At 38.6% G+C, this 20551-nt stretch overlaps 1 protein-coding gene across 1 annotated transcript in view; it reads right to left on the bottom strand.

Annotated features, from left to right (window-relative positions):
- The window catches only part of AP3B1 (adaptor related protein complex 3 subunit beta 1), a 134257-nt gene that overhangs the window by 89261 nt on the left and 24445 nt on the right, over window positions 1-20551 (bottom strand). Inside the window, exons 4-11 of the mRNA XM_035100070.2 lie at window positions 18435-18530; window positions 16851-17011; window positions 16196-16262; window positions 8386-8568; window positions 2038-2196; window positions 1525-1622; window positions 798-852; window positions 635-706 (exon numbers count right to left, since the gene is read on the bottom strand). Coding sequence (XP_034955961.2) covers window positions 635-706; window positions 798-852; window positions 1525-1622; window positions 2038-2196; window positions 8386-8568; window positions 16196-16262; window positions 16851-17011; window positions 18435-18530 — 891 coding nt within the window. The remainder of the gene's footprint in view (window positions 1-634; window positions 707-797; window positions 853-1524; window positions 1623-2037; window positions 2197-8385; window positions 8569-16195; window positions 16263-16850; window positions 17012-18434; window positions 18531-20551) is intronic.

The raw sequence follows: 20551 nt of genomic DNA on the forward strand, positions 1-20551 counted from the left end.
TGCTGGGGCTTGTCAACCCCGGCAAACAGCGCCCGCCGATCTTCGGCTCTGTCCCCCGATGCGCTACGGCTCGGGGAAGCAGGCAGGAAGACGGCAACAGCCCGCAGCTTCCCGGGCTATTGCTGTTTCCCTGCCTGCTTCCCCAAGCCAAAGCGTGCGGGGGGCGGAGCCGAATTGCGGCGCGGGGGGGGGGGGTTCACTGTTTGCCTTCCCCGAGCTAAGGGGGAGGCAAACGGCGAAAAGCCCCCGCCACGCCGCAATTCGGCTCCGGGACTGGCTTGGCGGTGGCGGGAAGAAGGGGAGGAATTCCTCCCCTTCTTCCCGCCACCGCCAAGCCATTCCGCAGCGGGGGCTTTTCGCCGTTTGCTCGGAGAAGGCAAACGGCGAAAAGCCCCCACCGTGCCGCACTTCAGCTAGGGGACTGGCTTGGCGGCGGTGGGAAAAAGGGGAGGAATTCCTCCCCTTCTTCCTGCCGCCGCCAAGCCGAGGAAGCGCCGTGTGGCGGTTGGCGGAGCGGCGGTTGTCTCTCTGTCCAATCCCTGTGTCCCTGGGGTACATGCGCTGTAACCCAGGGACACACGGAAAACTTGGACGCAGAGACACTTGCATATTATTATATAGGATAAAACCATACCTTTAATGTCTTGATCATAGTTGGATCAGTTGACCTAACGTAGAAACTCTTCAAGTAAGGCACAAACATGCCCTGGGGAGGGAAAACACAAATTAACAATATTTAGTAATTATACTGAGGTTAAAATGTAGAATTTTGAAGTTATGTATTCAAAACATCAAACCTTGTGTTGGATTGACATCGTTGCTATATTCTGGAGAACAATGTACTGTACTTCCCTAAAAGTCAATGTTATATAATTAATATGCATAACTCTCAAGCACTGCTCTATTAAAAACATTTTTAAAGAGCTAGATTCAAAAGTAAAGGTTATTTAAATCCTTAGAATGCTCTTCAAAATGTTTTTGAAGATATGTTATATAATGGAATATCAAAGTTTAAAGTACTAAATGGGTTCAGAGTTATTGCAAACACTACAAACATTGATGGAAATGAAATCTGGTACACTCCTTTGAGAACCTTGATTAAACCCTATATAGTCAAAGTAAATTTACAGAAGCATACCTAGTTTCATTTCATTTTAAAAAGCCAGGAGAGATGTATGTAGGGAACTAACATGAGAGAGTGGTGGCAGGAGAGGGAATGCATAAATCCTGAAGCTTTATCTTTAAAACCTACTTCCATTGTATGCTTGTGCCAGATCTTGATTTTGAACCAAATTTATACCTTATGAATGTAATAGTACACTATACTTCTTTTCCAGTGAGCTTTATAAAATTGAGCTCATTAAATACTATTAACGTGTTTCAGATTTTGTAAATATTTATCAAATCCATGTATGAACAATGAATACCAAAATTACTGTTATACAAATGAAAACTACTTTACCCTTTCATAACTTTTTACCAACCACTGTTGGGAAAATTAGCAGAAAAGTATGCTTGATTTACCTGTTACTACGAAGTAAACGTACTAATGATTTAGCAACAATCCCAGCTTCAGATTTGGGTGCCACATGCCAATAAAGTTGTGCAATTGCCATCACCACCTGAAAAAATGACGACAAGTCACCTCCATTCATCTGGTAATTATGCTTTTCTTTCACATAGTATAAACATATTTGCATGCAGTAAATTTTAATTTCTTACGTTCCTTGAAGCAAAAGAACATATTCAAAGACATCAGGTATTACATTATTGTCTTTGAATTATAAGCAGCTTTCTTAGCAGAAGAAAAAACATATGTAGAAAAAAAAGCTAGCTTCAAGGTCTAACCCCACTCCACCCCCGGCTTTAAAATATACTAAGCCAGAATACATGGCAAAGTAGGCCTGCACATTACGCGGTGGTTATGTTTGGATATCTATTGTACTCAGTACAGACTATTTTCAATGGCTAAATTTAAAAATTTAAAGCCTGGCTTTAAAAACCCCTAAAGACAATTATGAAGAAAGTTAATCTTACGGCAGCATTCCGGCTTTGTAGTAAAGGCTTTGTATTTCGTATAAGCAATCGGTGGTCTGGGTCCATAGAATAGGGCTTGTTCGCTTCCTGATTTTTCTCTTTCTGCTCTTCTTCAGATCCATAGAAATGCTTCTCACTATACTCTTCCAGAATTCCCTCCTATCAAAGGTGAGAAAAACGCATACAAACATACATATTGCTTTGCTTTTCACTTTCAGGTAGTACCAAAACCATAAATATGGTATGTCACCTAAATTTTGTTTAGCATATTCTGAATTTGAACTACAGCTCAAATTTCTCAACAGATTCCTGGCAAACAATGTTTCTTTATCAGAGCCTGAAGAAAAAAACATCTATTGGCTGCCTGGGCCTCTGTAATTCAGCTGACCAAGCAAAAGCTCAATAAGTAGTATGTCTATATACTAGAATAATAGGAGAACCATAAATCAAATACAGCACGAAACCTTAGAGATCAATCAGTGAATCTTCCAGGGTACAAAATCTATTCCCCCAAACAGACCCATACTTTCATATACGCTTAACCACTCATTTCCCAGAGACATTATGAGTTCACATAAAGTAACAGCCTGATTATTTGGCATGTTATAAAAAGTATATATATTGTTTTCAAATATCATACTGCAGAGACAAAAGATTCAGAGAGTAATGTTATGCTGTTGTTTTCTTTAAGACTACAAGGATGTAAAATTGTTGTGCCCAAGTTACTCTATTCAAAGCTCAAAAAATATCTGTAGAATCTAAAACTTAAGAGTGTAACTAATATGTGGACAAAGGGTGCCCTAAGCCTCTTTTTAGTCATCCTGGCTTTGTAATGGAGAGCTTTATATACTGTGGGTAAACACTAACTACAATTAGTAAAAATGCAGGACTCAGCATTACTAAGGCTTTAGCTGCTCTGGGCCATTCTTATAGTATTCCACATGCTAACAAACCAAGAGTGAAGCTGAAATAAAGTTTTTAAGTTGTACACATTTTTTTCTTTGATATTAGCTATTTAGGGACAGAAACACCAGTATTTCCCAACCTTTTTCTGATTGTAGCCCCCCTGCATTTTTCTAGTGCGACCTCCTGCAATGTAGGAAACTCTGCTAAATCTTCTATGGCAGATGGCCATCCAACCTCTGCTTAGAAACCTCCAAGAAAGGAAAGTCCAGAACCTCCCGAGGGAGATCCATGTATTATAAAAAGTAAACAACACTTATTTGACCCCAGTTATTTGACACAGAGGGGGAACCTACAGATACAGTCTTTAAGTTCTGTATATATGGGAGAATTTTAAAAATAAGTGGTCCTCACTGACCTGGCTGGTACAAAAAGATACTGTCATCCGGAGGAGCCCTGGCTGCCTAGATAAAACACACACCCCTTACCTGGGAGTAAGGCCCACTGAACTCAGTGCAGCTTTCATCTGAGTAGTTATTTACTAGATGCAAGTTAGCAGCACCAGATGACCCCACTTGGCTAGGCGCTGGGGTGGATTTCCCCGTGCCAATGCTGCCGATGGGTCCTGCACCCCTTGGCAACATCCGAAGGCTGTAATCTGCTAGGCGCTGGGGTGAATTACACCCTGCACCTTGTAGTCAGGCCCGGCTTGCCACCAGGCCCAGCACTGGCAGCAGCAACAAGCAGCTCCAGCTCGCCCAGCTCTTCCAATTGCCACCCCACCACTGCACTTACCTGACCTGGGGGTTCTGGATCACAGAAGGTCTTTTCTGAAAATACCACTATACAATAAGTGCAGGTGGAAGTTAAAGAATCCCCTTCACAAATGGTAAATGCAAAATGAGAAAACTTTCCAGATGCTTGGGCATGATTCCTGCTGTGCAGCATCCAAAGCCAGGCACTCATTAAGAATTCACTGTATTGTTAACTTACAGTCCAATGATATACATATCTACTTCAGAAGTAAGTCTCTTTGTGCTTAATGGGCTTTCTGCCAGGTAAATAGGTACAGGACAGCAATCTCAGGGTTTAGGACTGTTATGAGCGAAAACAGGGCACTTGTGATTTTAACAGCTGTATCTTCACTTAGGGGAGATACTCAGCAATGGGCCAGAGGTCTGTACAATCACTGCAATAACTGAAATCATGAGTAAAATTTAACACACAGTGCTAGATGTAATTACTTTATCACCTTTTTTGTTACCCACTGAAGGCAAAGTTGCCAGGCAAGATCTGAATTCTTATCCCAACAATTATATCAACCGCTAGTGATTCTGTGTAATTAAGCTTGGAACGCACATTTTAAAATCCACAGCTAATGAATTGGTGAATCTTGAAATACATGCTTTCAAGATACTCATTTATATGAAATAAAAGCTAGAGTGTTTACACACTAAATATTTTAAGTCTTATATCAGTACGACTAGCACTACTGTACTATCACAAAATCCTAATAGGGATATGAATCTTTATTCTTTTGTAAGAATGAAGATAATAGGGCTTGTACCAAAATTAACAAACCGTAAACTATGATCTTCCTCTATGTTTATTGGTGGGTCCCTTTACCTGTTGAGGCACACAAAATAATTCAAAATTACTAATCCTGCAAGAGCAGAACATTTAACTTGGAGAGGAGGAAATATACTGCTCTGAAAAAGAAGGTAAATTCATAAAATAAAAATGCAAATATGCATTTTAACATTCTTGAATGTATTAATCTGAAAGGTTTAATTTCCATTTTCCTGCATCAGCTTTATTTATAAAATGTCGTGCCCTATAAATATGCTGTTATTTTCTATAGTCAAGCACCCCCTTAACAAATCTTCTCATTAATATGTAAATTTAAAGTCAATCGGTCTTCTCCCTGACAGCACCATGAATTCCTAGTGCACTGTATAATCGGTTTTGACTTGGCAACCACTATTTATCAAAGATGTCAGTTAGAAAAATTATGGAAAATGCACTGCAATTGATATGACTGCAATATACTTTGTCAACAGTTAATTGTTCCTCAAATCATACATTTACATATAAACAGTCTAAATACTGATCTATAATGATGCAAATAAACTAAATTAAAAATCTGTTCTACTACACAAGAAACCTTGTTATGTGTTTATTTAAGAACCTATTGAAAAAAGCATGGAGACCTGCTGATTTCAAAGAGGTTCTCCTTCTATTTTAGCAATTAAATTAGCAAGAAACCAATCTGGTTTCTGAACTTTCTTGCCCTGTGCAGACATAACACTGCCAATCTCTTAATCATGGTTAAGAGACAGAGTGGCTCCCAGGTTTACAAACACAATCCTCTTTCTTTGTCAGTTTTAACCATGCTGTAGTATTACATATAGACTGGTACTAATCTGGGCTACCACCAGTGCAGTGGTAATGAATACACTAAAGGAGAAGCAGCATGTAAACCACTTGCAGTTTCTTAACAACATCTATGAGTTTGGACACACTGCAGTTGTGCTGGGCCTCTATCAGGCAGCATTTATGAGTGAGTAGCTAGTGATATTGCCTGTTCTTAAAAACTGCAATACCTTGTCATCCTTGTGGCAGGCAGCAAAAGCTAAAAATGTGCCCATGCCCACAAGAATGGTACAGAAAGAAACAAGGATTTGAATGAAAAGTGAGATAACTACCGGTACAATAAATTTTCCAATAGCAAAAAAGATACAACTTTAGTTGTTGCAACTATTATGAAGGTTTGGCGTAAGATACGGACAAAAATGCTGTTGTGGTAATTCATCTATAACTCCTTCACAACTGAAAATTTTAAAAAGTGGCTGAAACAAACATGAATTATTTTCTTTCACTGCAAGTCCTATCAAATCTAAGAGATGGAACCCTCTCATCAGTTACCAGTGATGGGCCATGCTGATGGTGAACATTATGAAAATCTAATCTACTGCATTATTTGCTTTGAAGTTATCAAATAAAAACAGAATGATAAAAAGAATTCCAGAATGCAGCAAGGTGACTGAATCATTGAATGAATGCTATTCATCTCCCGCAAGCACAATAACATTCCTTTATAAAGTATGTTAATAGAAGTACACTAAAGAAGAAAAGAAAAAGACATCTGGATATGAACAGTAATGTCGGTGTGCAGGTTAAACAGCAAAAATATCTTGTTTCACATGTAACTGGAAACAGCATTGTCTTTTCTGTTCTGACTAGACTGACTTTGATTAATCCAGGTCATGAAGATATCTGCACTACATATAATAATTTTGTGAAAAAATACTATGTACATAGGAAGGGGGAATGACAAATGGGAAGAAAGACTTCAGGATTACACCAATCTCGTCGCTGCTGAACCTGTTTATCATGAATACAGCCACACACAACCTTCCAGTCAGCAAAGGAAGCTACAACTTCCATTAACTGGATAACCCATTCTTCAAGGACACCTCCAAAATGAAGATGGGTGTATTAATTGATCCCAGTGAGAAGCTGAATTAATCTCCAGAAAATGGCTTGTATATGCTGGCTGAAACTTCTTTACTCTAATGGGCTCTAAAATGGCAATCAGTGACCAGAAAAGAGATTTGTGGTAAATATTGCAATAAAAATGTCAACAGCTGTAAAGTCTGCAACAGCTGTAAAAAAATATCTATTTTAGGACTCATCAGGAAAGGGATTGAAAATAAAACTGTCAATAGCATAACATTATACTAATCTATGGTAATTTTTGAATAGCATGTGCAGTTCTGCTTGCAGCACATAAAAAAGAATATTGTAGAACTAGAAAAAGTTCAGAAAAGAGTACCCAGAATGATCAAGGGGAATTATGAGGAAATATTACAGTATGAATGCATAAACCCAATCTGATAAAAGGGTCTTTTATTCTTGCCTATATGAAACAAGTCAAAAAGCTAAACATTATTCCATCATTCATTGAATCATATACTGTACACACTAGGGGTTGCCACCACTGCTTGCTCCACCCACCAACCCCACCTACCTCCTTGCCAACAGCCCTTTCCCCCCACATGACCAAACACACTCCCTTTATGCCTCCCCCATGCTCACCAACTCTTCTTTTAAAAAATTGGGAGAGGTGCTTCACATAGTAGCTTGCTAAACTGCTGTGTGAAGAGCCTCCCCTGCTCCATTATGCCTTGCTGCAGGTGTGTTTAATGGAAGGGACAGCAGTGCACATTGCCTCCCCTCTCCCCGGGCCTGCCGATTGGTGTGGCCACCAATATGGCAGACGATGACTACACCTTACAGTGTGTGTGTGTGGTCGCGCGCGCGCGCACACACACACATGTTCTATTCTGTCAACATAAAGGAAAAAATATCATGCTGTTGCACAGCATACAATTACATTCCTAAAACACTGTATAACCTCCTGTCAACCTTTGGGGATAAAGCAATGAAAAAACCCAATCCAAGTGTCTGCACACAACATGTAGGCTAGGACATGTGATGCTTAGAAGAAGCCTTTCAACCATGGATGCAGAAGATAAACTACCAACACAAAAACCAGCAACACACATAACATTATCTTGTAGTACTACAAGTATTGCTAGGGGATGGAATTTAACTTATACCCGGTTAAGTGTAGGAAATACAAGTTTACGACAGAATGAGAGCAGTAATAGTATGATGGTAAATCATTTAGTATCAGAAAATGCTCTCACCAGTTTTAAAATGCAGGAAGCCAGTACAACTCAATCTGACAAACAATCCAATTATGATCAATAATCCATTAAGTAAGCCTTGTATTTAACAAATCGCCTGGTAGTAATAGGTGACCAAGAATTCCATGCAGATGAGTGGGCTGGCAGAAGAGGAGGTCAATTCATTCCTTCTCTACCAACCCACTTTGTTACTGTGCTAAGCATGAGGAAAGAAGGATCTGTTTGTCCACAACTAGTACAAAACAGAGATAGATCTGCCTTTCTCCATCAAACCTGCTTGATATGGTTTTTTCTACTTTTTTCTACAAGCTAGTAACTTTTGTGAGCCAAGTTACAAGACTGCACTGATTTTCGAGATCAATTTATCTGCCTGACTGTAAAGTGTTAAAGTGTGGCATTGCAATGACGAAGAAATACAATGACGAAGACTTCATTAAGAAGATCTGATCAAGCCCATACTAGCTGATGTGGAGAGGAGTTGACTGCTCATTCTCCACAAAAATGCTTTCTCTCAGAAATCTACAAAATAATAAGTTTATTCATTTTGATACGGTACACATTGTCTGATGGTCTTGATGCGTGACAAATCATTGAAGATGCTAATAAGCAAACTGTTGGATAAGTTGTACTGGCCATCTGAGAGCTATTGATGTACATTCCTGAAAGTGTTTGTCACTAAGCCTGCTCCTAACAAGCTAGAAGAATTCAAAGTAACTTTTAAAAAGTTATTTACCTCTTTCCAAGGGCTGACAAACTGCATGCGTGCATATCGAGTCAGCATGTGGATGATGACAACTTGTCCCCATTCCTCCACATCCACCAACAGATTACAGAGTTTTCTGTAGTTCTTGTGAATCAGATCTATTCTGTCTGGACAGACTTCTTCAAATGCCATCACAACACTTCCTGCTACAAGCTAGAGAACAAGAATCAAGCATATAAGAATCAGTAACTCCAAAGGAATTACAATAAGTTTAAACGACAAGCTATAGGAAAGGGAGACAAGCATGTAGGTTATGACTACTCAGCAAGTTTGTGAGAAATGCATCTGCTATGTGACCTTTATTTCATTTTATTTCCTATCTTGTGGAAATGCTCTTCAGACACTGGATGTACCACTTTATCTAATTGGCTACATCTGCTTTCTTAATTGTCAGTCATTGATATGACTTTATTCATTGGTAAAAAGCACTGGAAGGTGGGAAGAGCACTTATCAATCCAGAAGAACTCAGCCATAGAGGATCACTCTTCAAGCAGATGTGTGATTTATTCATTTAAGATTATATACATATAACTGGGTCTATGCCCCTGCTCGCTCTGCTTACCAACCAACCCCTGCTATTCCTCCCATATTAACCCCCTAGAGCTCCTCCTTCCCACCTCATGTAACTAAGTTTGCTTTTAAGATTCTGAACCCTATTTCTGAAGCCACTTCTCTCTTCTATTCTGCAGTCCTGCTTTGCACCTCTTTTCACCTTCATCCCCATTTCCACATCTCCTCCTTCTTTCTTTTGTGCAACCCCAACCAACCCCATGGTAATCCCTTGCATCTTCTTCCTCCTCCCAATTATGGAGCCATCTCCCCCTCCTTTTCTTCAGACCCTTTCATGCCCCTGTTTTCATCTTCAACCCCATTCCCTTCTTTTTTGGAACTCCCTTTGCACCCCCCATTTTCACTTTCACCTCCTTTTCCTCTCTACCCTTCTCTTTACTACTTCAACTCTCACTTGCACACAGATCACTCTTATTGCCATGCCTTATTCACACTCTCATTGTACAGTCCCCTTGGCACACATAGCTCATGATGATATATGTTACTGTATCTTTAATATAAATATGAACTTAAGAGTAAGCCCATCAGCTATCTTGTTCAGTTAGATAAGGTGTAGTTCAGTTGATGGGTGTAGTAGGTATAGGGGCGTCCACTTGTTAATATCTCTTCTAAATAACAGCACTGGATCTGAAACTTGAAGACAACACATAGTACCAGGAGTAAAAAACATTGTAGGGAGGTACTATGGAATATTTGAGGGCTCTTCATTCTTCAATTCTTTCACACAGTGTTTGAAACTTGCATTTTGCAACAGGGAATTTCATAAATGCAAGCAGTTTTTGAGCTCTGGGCACTGTATTGCCACTGTTACTCAGAGGTAAATCCCAACCAAGTTCAATGGAGCTTCCTCCCAAGTAAAACGTGCATGGATTGGGGACCTGAAAACTTTCTTTTCTTTTCCTTTAAACCCAACATGTTTTGTTTAGGTTTTAGTTGCCTTGTTTAATGTACTTTTAATGTATGGTGTGCTTTTAAATTTGAAATATACTAGCCAGTTAGTTATGATGGTTGGAGTTACAGGTAGGTAGCCGTGTTGGTCTGGATCGAAGTAAAATAAAAAAATTCCTTCAAACAAAGTGGCAGAGTTTGGTAGCAAAGTCCGCTGTGGTTTTATCTGAAATGGTGTTCCTTATGGTTCCAACATCCCACACAATGATGGTTTACAAGCCATAAGGAACACCATTTCAGATAAAACCACAGCGGACTTTGCTACCAAACTCTGCCACTTTGTCCTTACCCACAACCACTTCAAATTTGGTGATGACCTGTTCCTCCAGATCAGCGGCACAGCCATGGGCACCCGCATGGCCCCACAGTATGCCAACATCTTCATGGCAGATTTAGAACAACGTTTCCTTAACTCCTACCCACTCAAACCTCTCCTGTACCTGCGATACATTGACGATATTTTTATTATCTGGACACATGGACAACAGACCCTGGAAACCTTCCACCAGACATTCAATGACTTTCACCCCACCATCAACCTAACAATGAACCAATCTATGCAAGAAATACATTTTTTGGACACTACTATAAAAATACAGGATGGACATATAGACACCACCTTATACAGAAAACCAACTGACCGACAAACATATCTACATGCTTCTAGCTACCATCCCAAACATACCAAACAATCCATCGTATACAGCCAGGCCTTACGTTACAACCGCATCTGTTCCAACTCTACAGACAGAGAATCTCACCTAAGAGATCTACAGCAAACCTTTTTAGAACTAAAATATCCACCTGATGAAGTTAAACAACAGATCAACAGAGCCAGACAGATACCTAGACAGAACCTGCTGCAAGACAGACCCAAAAAAGAAAATAACAGAACACCACTAGTCATCACATACAGCTCCCAAGTTAAAACAGTACAACGCATCATCAGAGATCTACAGCCTCTCCTGGACAATGACAGCTCCCTTTCTCAAGCCCTGGGAGGAAGACCTTTCATTGCCTACAGACAGCCACCCAATCTTAAACAACTCCTCACCCACAATAATACAACCACCAGACTTAACATGGACACTGGTACCAGAGCCTGCAATAAACCCAGATGCCAACTTTGCTGCCACATACACCCAGACAACACCATTACTGGCCCCAACAACATCCAACATACCATCTCAGGACTATTTAATTGCTCATCCTCTAACATTGTGTATGCCATCAAATGCCAACAGTGCCCTTCAGCTCTCTATATTGGACAAACAGGCCAAACCCTACGCCAAAGGATAAATGGACATAAATCTGACATCAGGAACCAGAAGACAGAAAAACCAGTAGGAGAACACTTCAATCTCCCAGGACATTCTATACAAGATCTCAAAGTAGCTGTCTTACTACAAAAGAATTTCAGAAATAGACTGGAAAGAGAAGTTGCTGAATTGCAACTTATCACCAAGCTCAAAACCATGGAGGGACCTGGTTTGAACAGAGATATCGGATTCTTATCTCATTATACATGATAAGCGATCTTCAGCCATCTCAACCCTTGCTTTTTCATGCAAAACCATTTGCAGTCGTTTCCGGTCATCAACAGCTATCAGTCAGTCAATCACTCATTTCCACCACCCTTCTGAGTGATCCCCCCTCCCCATCCCCACCCCTCCCCACCCCTTCTCTACATAAGTGCCTGGAAACTTCCATTTCACTGTATCTGAAGAAGTGTGCATGCACACGAAAGCTCATACCAAAATAAAAACTTAGTTGGTCTTTAAGGTGCTACTGAAGGAATTTTTTTATTTTACTATGATGGTTGGAGTAAAGGTAAAGGGACCCCTGACCATTAGGTCCAGTCATGACCGACTCTGGGGTTGCGGCACTCATCTCGCGTTATTGGCCGAGGGTGCTGGTGTACAGCTTCCAGGTCATGTGGCCAGAACGACAAAGCCGCTTCTGGCGAACCAGAGGAGCACACGAAAACGCCGTTTACCTTCCCTATTTATCTACTTGCACTTTGATGGATGAGTAGTGCATGTTAAAAGTGTTATCTACCTTAGACTCTCACAGTGATGCTTAAAATCAAAACAAATTTTGGAGTGGGATCAGTGAAGGACCCATGTCTTTGTCCATATAAAAAAAATATTAAATGTTCAGCCGTAAAAATGAGTACTTATATCCACATTAGTGTTTGCAAACTACAGTATTGTCCACATATACCAGAGAAAGCAAGAGATCATATGCCACAGATGACAAAAAATGATTATTTACTGTGCCAACCTCTTAAAACATGCATAACAAATTCAAACTTTATCTGTCCACTATAATAATATGTAGTACAAAAGGTATATATTAGCCACATACACTTTCACGTTCCTCTGTCATAAAATTATATTACATCCTAGGATTGTTCAAAGATTAATGATATTACCTTCCTGAATGATAAGCAGTGTGCCACTTTATTTCAGATAGCCTTAAACAAAACATTTTGAACCTTTTGATTTTTTATCTACCAATTGTTGCTTGTACAAGAGTTAGCAAAAATACAAGTAGTACTGAAAATAATGCATCTCGTTGCCCTGTCAGCTATCAGTTACAAATATGACATAACTACTTGTCACTGTGTATTGCCAATTATCTCTTCCCACCCCTCCAGCAACTGCTTTAATAAAATTTTGTTTTGTTTCCACCACATGCTATGCAAAATAGCTACTATGATCAGGCTTCTGTATGAAGCAACTGATATGTATGCAGTTAAGCATGTATGTAAAGCAGCTTTCTGTAAGGAAATTAATGTCACCTTCTAGCAGAGCACTGGGGATCTGCATTTCAACCTCTAAAATTTCCCCAATGATTTAAAGTAAGCAATTAAATAGAAGTACAATTTATTGAAATGGCACTTTTGGAAAAATATAAAATACAACGATATTCACTTGTTAAGAGTTTTCCCCTATTTTTTGGTTGACATTTGGTTTATTAGTATGCACCTACGATTACAACTGAAAGAAAACAGCTCAGAATATAGTCTTGCTATTATGCTAAACAAGTTCCAAGTCCTGTGGGGATTTCACAAATTACCAATAACTATAAACGTGACGTTGCATTTATTGTCTCCAGCTCTGCTATGTACTGGTACCTGCTGGTCCCAGCATGTATACAACTCATTCCATAAAGAAGGGAATTGATTATTTGTAAAGGACTAAAGAAAATGCATTATACTTACATTTATTTTCTATATCACATCACTTGTAGGAGGAAAATGTCTCATTGTTCACATTTACAATCTTTTTCTTTCTATAATTTTTACAACTATATCATCAGTTAACACTGCTATTAATTAATATTATCAACATTACCTGACTACATATGAAAGCATGCAAGCTTTCATATAAAATATAAATATTGCCCTTAACAAACCTTAAATGTTGCAACCTTAAATAAAAGAATTATTTCTGTCCATTTCCCCTATTTACATTTTCTAAACACATACATACACCAAGATCCCACAAACAACCTATAAACCTGCAATCATTTAGCTAAACATAAAAATTCGTAATCATTGTAGCTACAGGTGCTACTTCTCCACAAGAGTTTTAAGGGGAGTGAAATGAAGAATAGGTACTCCTCATTTGCCGGTATTCAATTTAAATTTCATATTACCCTAAAATTAAGGCTATACACAGAAAGCTCAGAATGTTGCCTTTTGCCTAGCTACTTACCAGTTAGGCAGAAACTGACATTTCCAAGACTACTAATAGTAAACCAAGGCACTGTTCTTTCTACACCTTGGAAGAGGGTGTGTGAATTCAGCAGCATAAACACAGAGGTGGGGCAAAGTCAATTTGTGTATTTAGAATGGCAGGTCTTTCACAAGGAGTAAGAATCTTCGGCATCCACTTTAAAAAGTTCATTGTATTTATGAAAAGATAGAGATATGAATATTAACTTATTTGTAACAACTCCATCATATAACACTACACGCCATCCGCCACACCAGAATTTACAAACATGTTCTGCGCTAAACATAAATGATTAACAATAAGTTCTTTCCAATTCAAGCTATAATTTGAATTGATTTTGATTCTACGTCTTTTTAGACAACAGCACACCTCAAAGCAAATTTCCACTATGCTGGGACCTATCTAAATATTTGGGAAACAGCTGATGATCTTAGTTTATTAAATGTTTAATATCCCATAAAAACATTGAATTAAAACAAAATGATTAAATCAAAACGTAAAAAAGAAAACAAAAAACAGTTTACAGTGAAACTGACATACTGAGATGAAAATTAAATAGTTTTTTTGGGCAAGAAAAAATAAATCATACCTACAAAACTACCAATGAGCTCAACAAATTCAAATACAGCTTACCATTTATGTATTTTTTATATTAAAGCAATAAACATGGTTCATTTGTCTTTCACTGGTTGCCACGTTTTTCTGTGCTGTTGCTATGAACTTCAGCCATTAGCTGCGCTCCAAGGTAAACTACATGAACCATCAACAAAAGTGACACCCAATCTATGGAGTTCATATTTTCTCCAGATTATCTATGCTAGTTGACAAGCTGGTAATGAAAAAAATCACACTAAGCAAATGGTTCCTCTAATAACAATAAATTTTCTATAAAATTATGAAGGGTACAAAATGTTTCCTTGCATCTATTTTGTCATGAATTCTAATTAACGTTGCAAAAACCTGAGAGTGCTGGGTCATCACAAGAAGTGTATCAAGGTTTGATTGATAATATGGTGCAAGTTGGCCTATGCTGCCAACATTTCCTTCTCTTAAATTAATGGCCATCCCACCTGCCCTAATCATACAGCCCAAATGATATTCCCCTTCTTATTTCAATTTTCTGGAAGCATGGAAGCTGGTAAAGATCAGTCATTTATCTTCTAATAGCTGGATAATAGATCTATCACAATACAGCATCTGCACAAACTCAAGTTATTTTCCCACCACAGCAATAAAGCTTTTATCAACATTGAATCAATAACTTTGGAAAATACTAGGTTACCCTTACATCTGTAATCTGAACGCCACACATTACTTCTAGCATATCTGTTAAATATGTTAAAAGAATGCACCTTACTTTGTTCCATTTCCCAAAGGTAATATTCTAGTTTAGACCACATCAGTAATCTCATCACAAAGCCATCACCAATTCTTCAGCTCATTTTTAACAAGCAAATTATTTGACCTCCCAAGAGTCAGCTGCTACAGATAATCCTATCTAGCCTTCACAGGGCACATGGGCACTCAATTTGCTTCAAAAGAAAGCTGTATTTACACCCACAGCTGGAGACCTTAAAAGCCCTTTGAACATCAATGAACTCAGAATCTGCTATAAAATAGCGGTGAGATTGTCATCTCACTCCACAACTTTTACATTTTGTGTCTAAGGATGAAAGAAAACCATTTTGTTTCTATTCAAGATTCCAGGGAGCCAAAATATAACAAAGTCCATAGAATGGCAACTTGTTACTTTCCCAACATTCAACCTCAGATCATCCTGGCGACTCATATGACAATCTGGATCACAGTGAAACAGTGGCCAGAGTGTTCCCCCTAAAACTATAAGAGGATGCCATTTTTCTTATGATTCACACCTGTCAATAATCATGGCACGGAATAACAATGAAGATGCTCTCCATACCAGACTGCTGTTGAAGGTTATTTGGAAGCCATACCTTACACAGAATATGGCAACCCAACTTCTGGTAACAAAGGTGGTCTGTGCTAGCTCACTATAGACTCCATGGTGCTATGTATGATCTATAAAGGCAAAATCTGCTAAGAAACGGATCTGCACACAGTAGCCTTCTCAGTAGCTATCTGGACATTTAGCGTGAACATCTTTTAAAGGGTGCTGTTGCTTCTATAACTTGTTTCCAGCATTCACACTCACAGGGAGAAAGGAAGAAGAAACTTATGACTCATGAGTTTTTATGGGTTTATTTTAGTATATGTGCTGCTGAAGAGCACTTTTATGGGTTTATTTACATAAGAATTGATCTTAAAATGTCTCTTCTTGACCTCAGTCCTTTCAGAAAAGATTGAAATAGAAACCAAAAGAAATAACCAAGGCACTGGTAACATGCTTCTCCACCACAGTGCCAAATTGGGTCTTCTGCCTGTCTAGTCATTACACTACTTCTACTCTTTTCAGGTTAAAGTTTAAAGTAGCATAAAGTTACAGGTGAAAAGAACAGTTTTGATTGCATTACAAAGACGCTGAAACTGTATTACTTACAGTGCTCTTGTCTTTCAGAAGTTTCTCTATCACTTCAATTAACAGTTCTTTTTGCTCAGGATCAAGACTGAAAAGTGAACAAAAAGAATTAAGATTCTCTCATTTTAAGAGTGGAATTATGAATGTCACCAAGACTTATTCAAGCTACTTCTTCCTGAATGGGCTGCAGTCCTGCACGCCATCCTTTCAACTCTGCCCATGGAAATAAAATATTTAAAGTTCTATTAAGAATATTCTGTCAAGTTGTAGGCTTCATTTCCTTGTTTTACTCAACAGACTATGTTTTAACTGTGTTTGGTGCTGTACTAGGTTGTTTCATTGAACTTCTATTTACTGTTGTGAAATGCTTTAAGATTTTTTTTGATGGAAAGCAGTCTAAAAATGATTTTAAATAAAACAAAAAATATATGCAAAATGAAACCAAACAATTAATAGCAGTTTATCTGACTAGTGAAATAACTTTGATAAGTGCTGCAAATATACAGCACTGACTGGTCTTCACTATGTTAATTCAGAACCTTTAGTCAAAGTTGTCTTGCTGATTTTATGCCCATTAGCAGGAAGCAGTTATCAAAAGCTGTAGCTAAACTTCATTATAACACACTCTACTGAGCACTAAATACCTATCTTCCATATTTATGGCTAGAGAACATACCTGTAAAGCTTTTGGATTGCATGGGCGGCATTTTTTCTAACGTAAGGTGATAAATCAACTGATGCTTCTTTGATAGCAAGCATCATAATCGGAACAATAATTGGCACTCTGATGCTGGATAGAACTCTCAAAGCACTTGCACGGATTAACTGATTAGGATCCTAAAATAAAAATAAAATATGAATAGTCATTAGATAAATTCAAGCATATGCTCTTTTGTACTGGAGACTATTTTTTAAATGTCATTTTAAGTTCTGAGATATAATTCAACACTTAGTCAAAATAGTCTCCAGTACAAAAGCGCACCTTCCATTTATTACTACTATTGTAAGCAATAACTCTGCAGCCAAGTCACCATTGTCTGTTTTCCAAATGAAAACACTAAGATTAAGAGAATCATTTGCCCAGGACCAAAGTAGTCCATAGAAAGAGGGAAAACTGCAAGAGATATACCAGATGTTATACTGTATTGCAACAATGTTACTTTGTCAACCCAGGGAGATACCCCATAATTAAATTTAAAATCTTGATTTTGCTTTATGATGATATACAGTTAAATTGCTTGTTACTGTATTTAAAGGATCTAGGAGATATCGTAACATTTTGTCTTTCCCTTTAGATTCCCTGCTCTTTGCACAGGACTGATACACAGTTCAAGCCTGTACAGTATTCAAGTCTACATGTAAGAAATATTTCTCCATACTCTTAACACCACCGAAATTGTTAAAAGCACCTGAGCTCACCCCATACTCCAACCCCAAACTATGGGGGAAACCGCTCTAATGCCTAAGACAGCCACGTCTGTAGCAGCCAAGGTTTTCATTTTCTCATCTGGACATGAAGCCCTTTTCAAGAAAGCCATGTTACCAAGTCATGAAGGCAGACTCTTTATAAAATATGGGTGCAAAACTAGTATGCTTTTAGACAACATTCTGATAGAATAAAGAGAAGCGACAGTCAAAGTAGCGTAAAACATCAAAATTAAGGATTGCTTAGCTTGAATGTCAATACCAAGCAAGTCTCAAAAATGTCAGGCACTGACTGCATCATTTCTAAGCTGCCCCCAAATCAGAACAGAATGAGTCAAACATGTGCTACTGATCCTACCTTTTTAAACCTAAAACATCCCACTGCAGTAACAAGCTCTCATTCCACATCCCCATGGTTCTGAGCCCGTTATTGGGAAAGGCATGTAAATGACACATCAGAGTTGAAGAACTTCATCTCTGCTACATAAACCAATTATCTTTTAAATTAGGAATGAGGGAAAGCAGTCTTTACAAAATTCACAAACTTTCTGCTTGTGTGTGACTAACATGACTAAACAAATGCATACTTGATATGCAAAACCAGAATATTTTCTAAGCAAAGCTGATCCCCCAAATGGAGTCTCTGTTCAATAACAGTAGCCATACCAAGTAGGCCAGCATCATCACCCTAAGGTTCTAGGACAATCTAGATGTTAAATATTATTCTACTCATCCCTAGCTAGTTAGTTCTTGCTTTCCCCAATAAAAATTATGTGCACCTTTTTAATGACAGACAACTTCACAGGAAAACACTGCTAACTAGACATTTACTCACTTTCAGAGCACGCTGAAAGGTGCTAATTGATAGCAATGCCAGGTCCTGCTGCTCCTCTGCATAGCGCATCAGGTATACGTATACAAGTTTTTTAATCTGAAAAACAGATTAGTTCATAATAGTAAAAAGCAAACTTTATTATGGTAGCAGACCAGCATAAGATACAAACATGCAAATAAAATAAAGCACATAAGACTTAAAGAGGAGAGGGATAAAAGTTAATAGTTAAAAGTGGTTATAAACTTAAAGCAGACAGACACAAAAATACAAGCGGTTGAAAGCAACAATAAGGGAGGGAACATGAAGCAGCACAGGTCTTGCATTCTGTTGTTGTTGAGGTTCATGATAGTCAAATCAGAATCATTTAATATAGTTCAGAATATACACTCCTACAAATGTCCAGGAAGAATTTTGCCTTCCAAACTTATTTTATGCAATGTGTATTTCTGAAGGGGCATAATCATGAAGAATGGTAATTGTAGCTTCCCTAGGACAACAGATTCACAGATTAAAGGCTTCCAAGCTCTAGTTTCATAAGTACTACAAATCATTCAGTTTGATCTTGCTTAGGCTTAAAAAAATTATGCTTTAGTTAAGGTATAAACAAAGTCTGTATGTTTAACTAAGCACAGAAAAAATTGTTCTGAGTTACAAACTGACCATAAGGGTTTATATTGGAAACTCTGAAAACCCCTTAACTACAGCTGTGCTATAATTATTATCACTATATGAAGAAATATTTTTCTGCCCATTCTGCCAAAAAGCAAGATAATGAATCACAGAAGGTTAGGAGCCACTAAATTATTTGTTGTTCTACTATGAAGCAGCAGCAATCAACAGTGACAACAAGAGGCCTTTGTAGTGAATGACTGCAGGTGTGCAGAGAAAGCCTACTTTCCTTGAAACCACTCTGAGACTAGAGGCAGGAGGACTTTGATTTCGTGCCTACACCATTCTTTTATCATTTACCTTCATTCAATGTTACAGCACTCCTCCCTTTAAAACTAATAATAACAGTGCCATATTAGAGCTGAGGAACACAGGCAGATCTGTTTAATTAGTTTATCAATACAAGTATATCAAACTTCATGAGTTATTGACTAAACCTTTGATTATTTCTGTTCTACACCACCAAGTACTTTCTAGGTCACTTTTCTGCATCTTTTGACATGACACATATAACAAGACTAGGGCAGAATGCTCTTATGAAAATGAATTTTACTAGAACAACAAAACGTTTTTCACTAGTTTTGAGGGCAGGAATTCCTTCCCACCCATGTCATATGCTCTCTGTATGATTCCAATTTTTAAAGGCAATTCTAAGCTGGAACACCACCCACAGAAGAGAACGAGTGAACAAGCATGACCCATGCCCTGGTTCTATGTTGGCAGAGTACACAGCATCATTGGATCATTGGCAAGTATCCAAAAGGTCACTTGGCAAGCCTCAAATTACAACTACAGTAGCTCCCCTCCCAGCAGTCAAAACATCATTCAGAATGCACTGAAACAGTGCAGTTTTTGCCCACAGAAAGGTTGTTTTATTTCTATTGCTAGTAAAAGGTAAATGGACCCCTGACCATTAGGTCCAGTCGTGACCGACTCTGGGGTTGTGGCGCTCATCTCGCATTATTGGCCGAGGGAGCTGGCGTACAGCTTCCAGGTCATGTGGCCAGCATGACAAAGTCACTCCTGGCGAACCAGCGCAGCACACGGAAACGCCATTTACCTTCCTGCTGTAGCCCCCTATTTATCTACTTGCACTTTGATGTGCTTTCGAACTGCTAGGTTGGCAGGAGCTGGGACCGAGCAATGGGAGCTCACCCCGTCGCAGGGATTCGAACCGCCGACCTTCTGATCGGCAAGCTCTAGGCTCTGTGGTTTAACCCACAGCACCACCTGCGTCCCACATTTCTATTGCTACAGCACTGTAAAGAAATGAAACATGTAGAAACACGAGGCCTGCTATAAAATATAAGTTATCTAACACTATGCGGTCTTTTGCTAGTAATTGTATAAAAGCACCAGAGGTTAATTTTATTTTGTTCATAGTTCTTGGATCCAATGGTACATGTCCAGTATCTGTCCAACACATTGTTTACTTAACAAGTATTTCA

This window comes from Zootoca vivipara, chromosome 11, assembly GCF_963506605.1.
Source record: "Zootoca vivipara chromosome 11, rZooViv1.1, whole genome shotgun sequence".
Classification (NCBI taxonomy): Eukaryota; Metazoa; Chordata; class Lepidosauria; order Squamata; family Lacertidae; genus Zootoca; species Zootoca vivipara.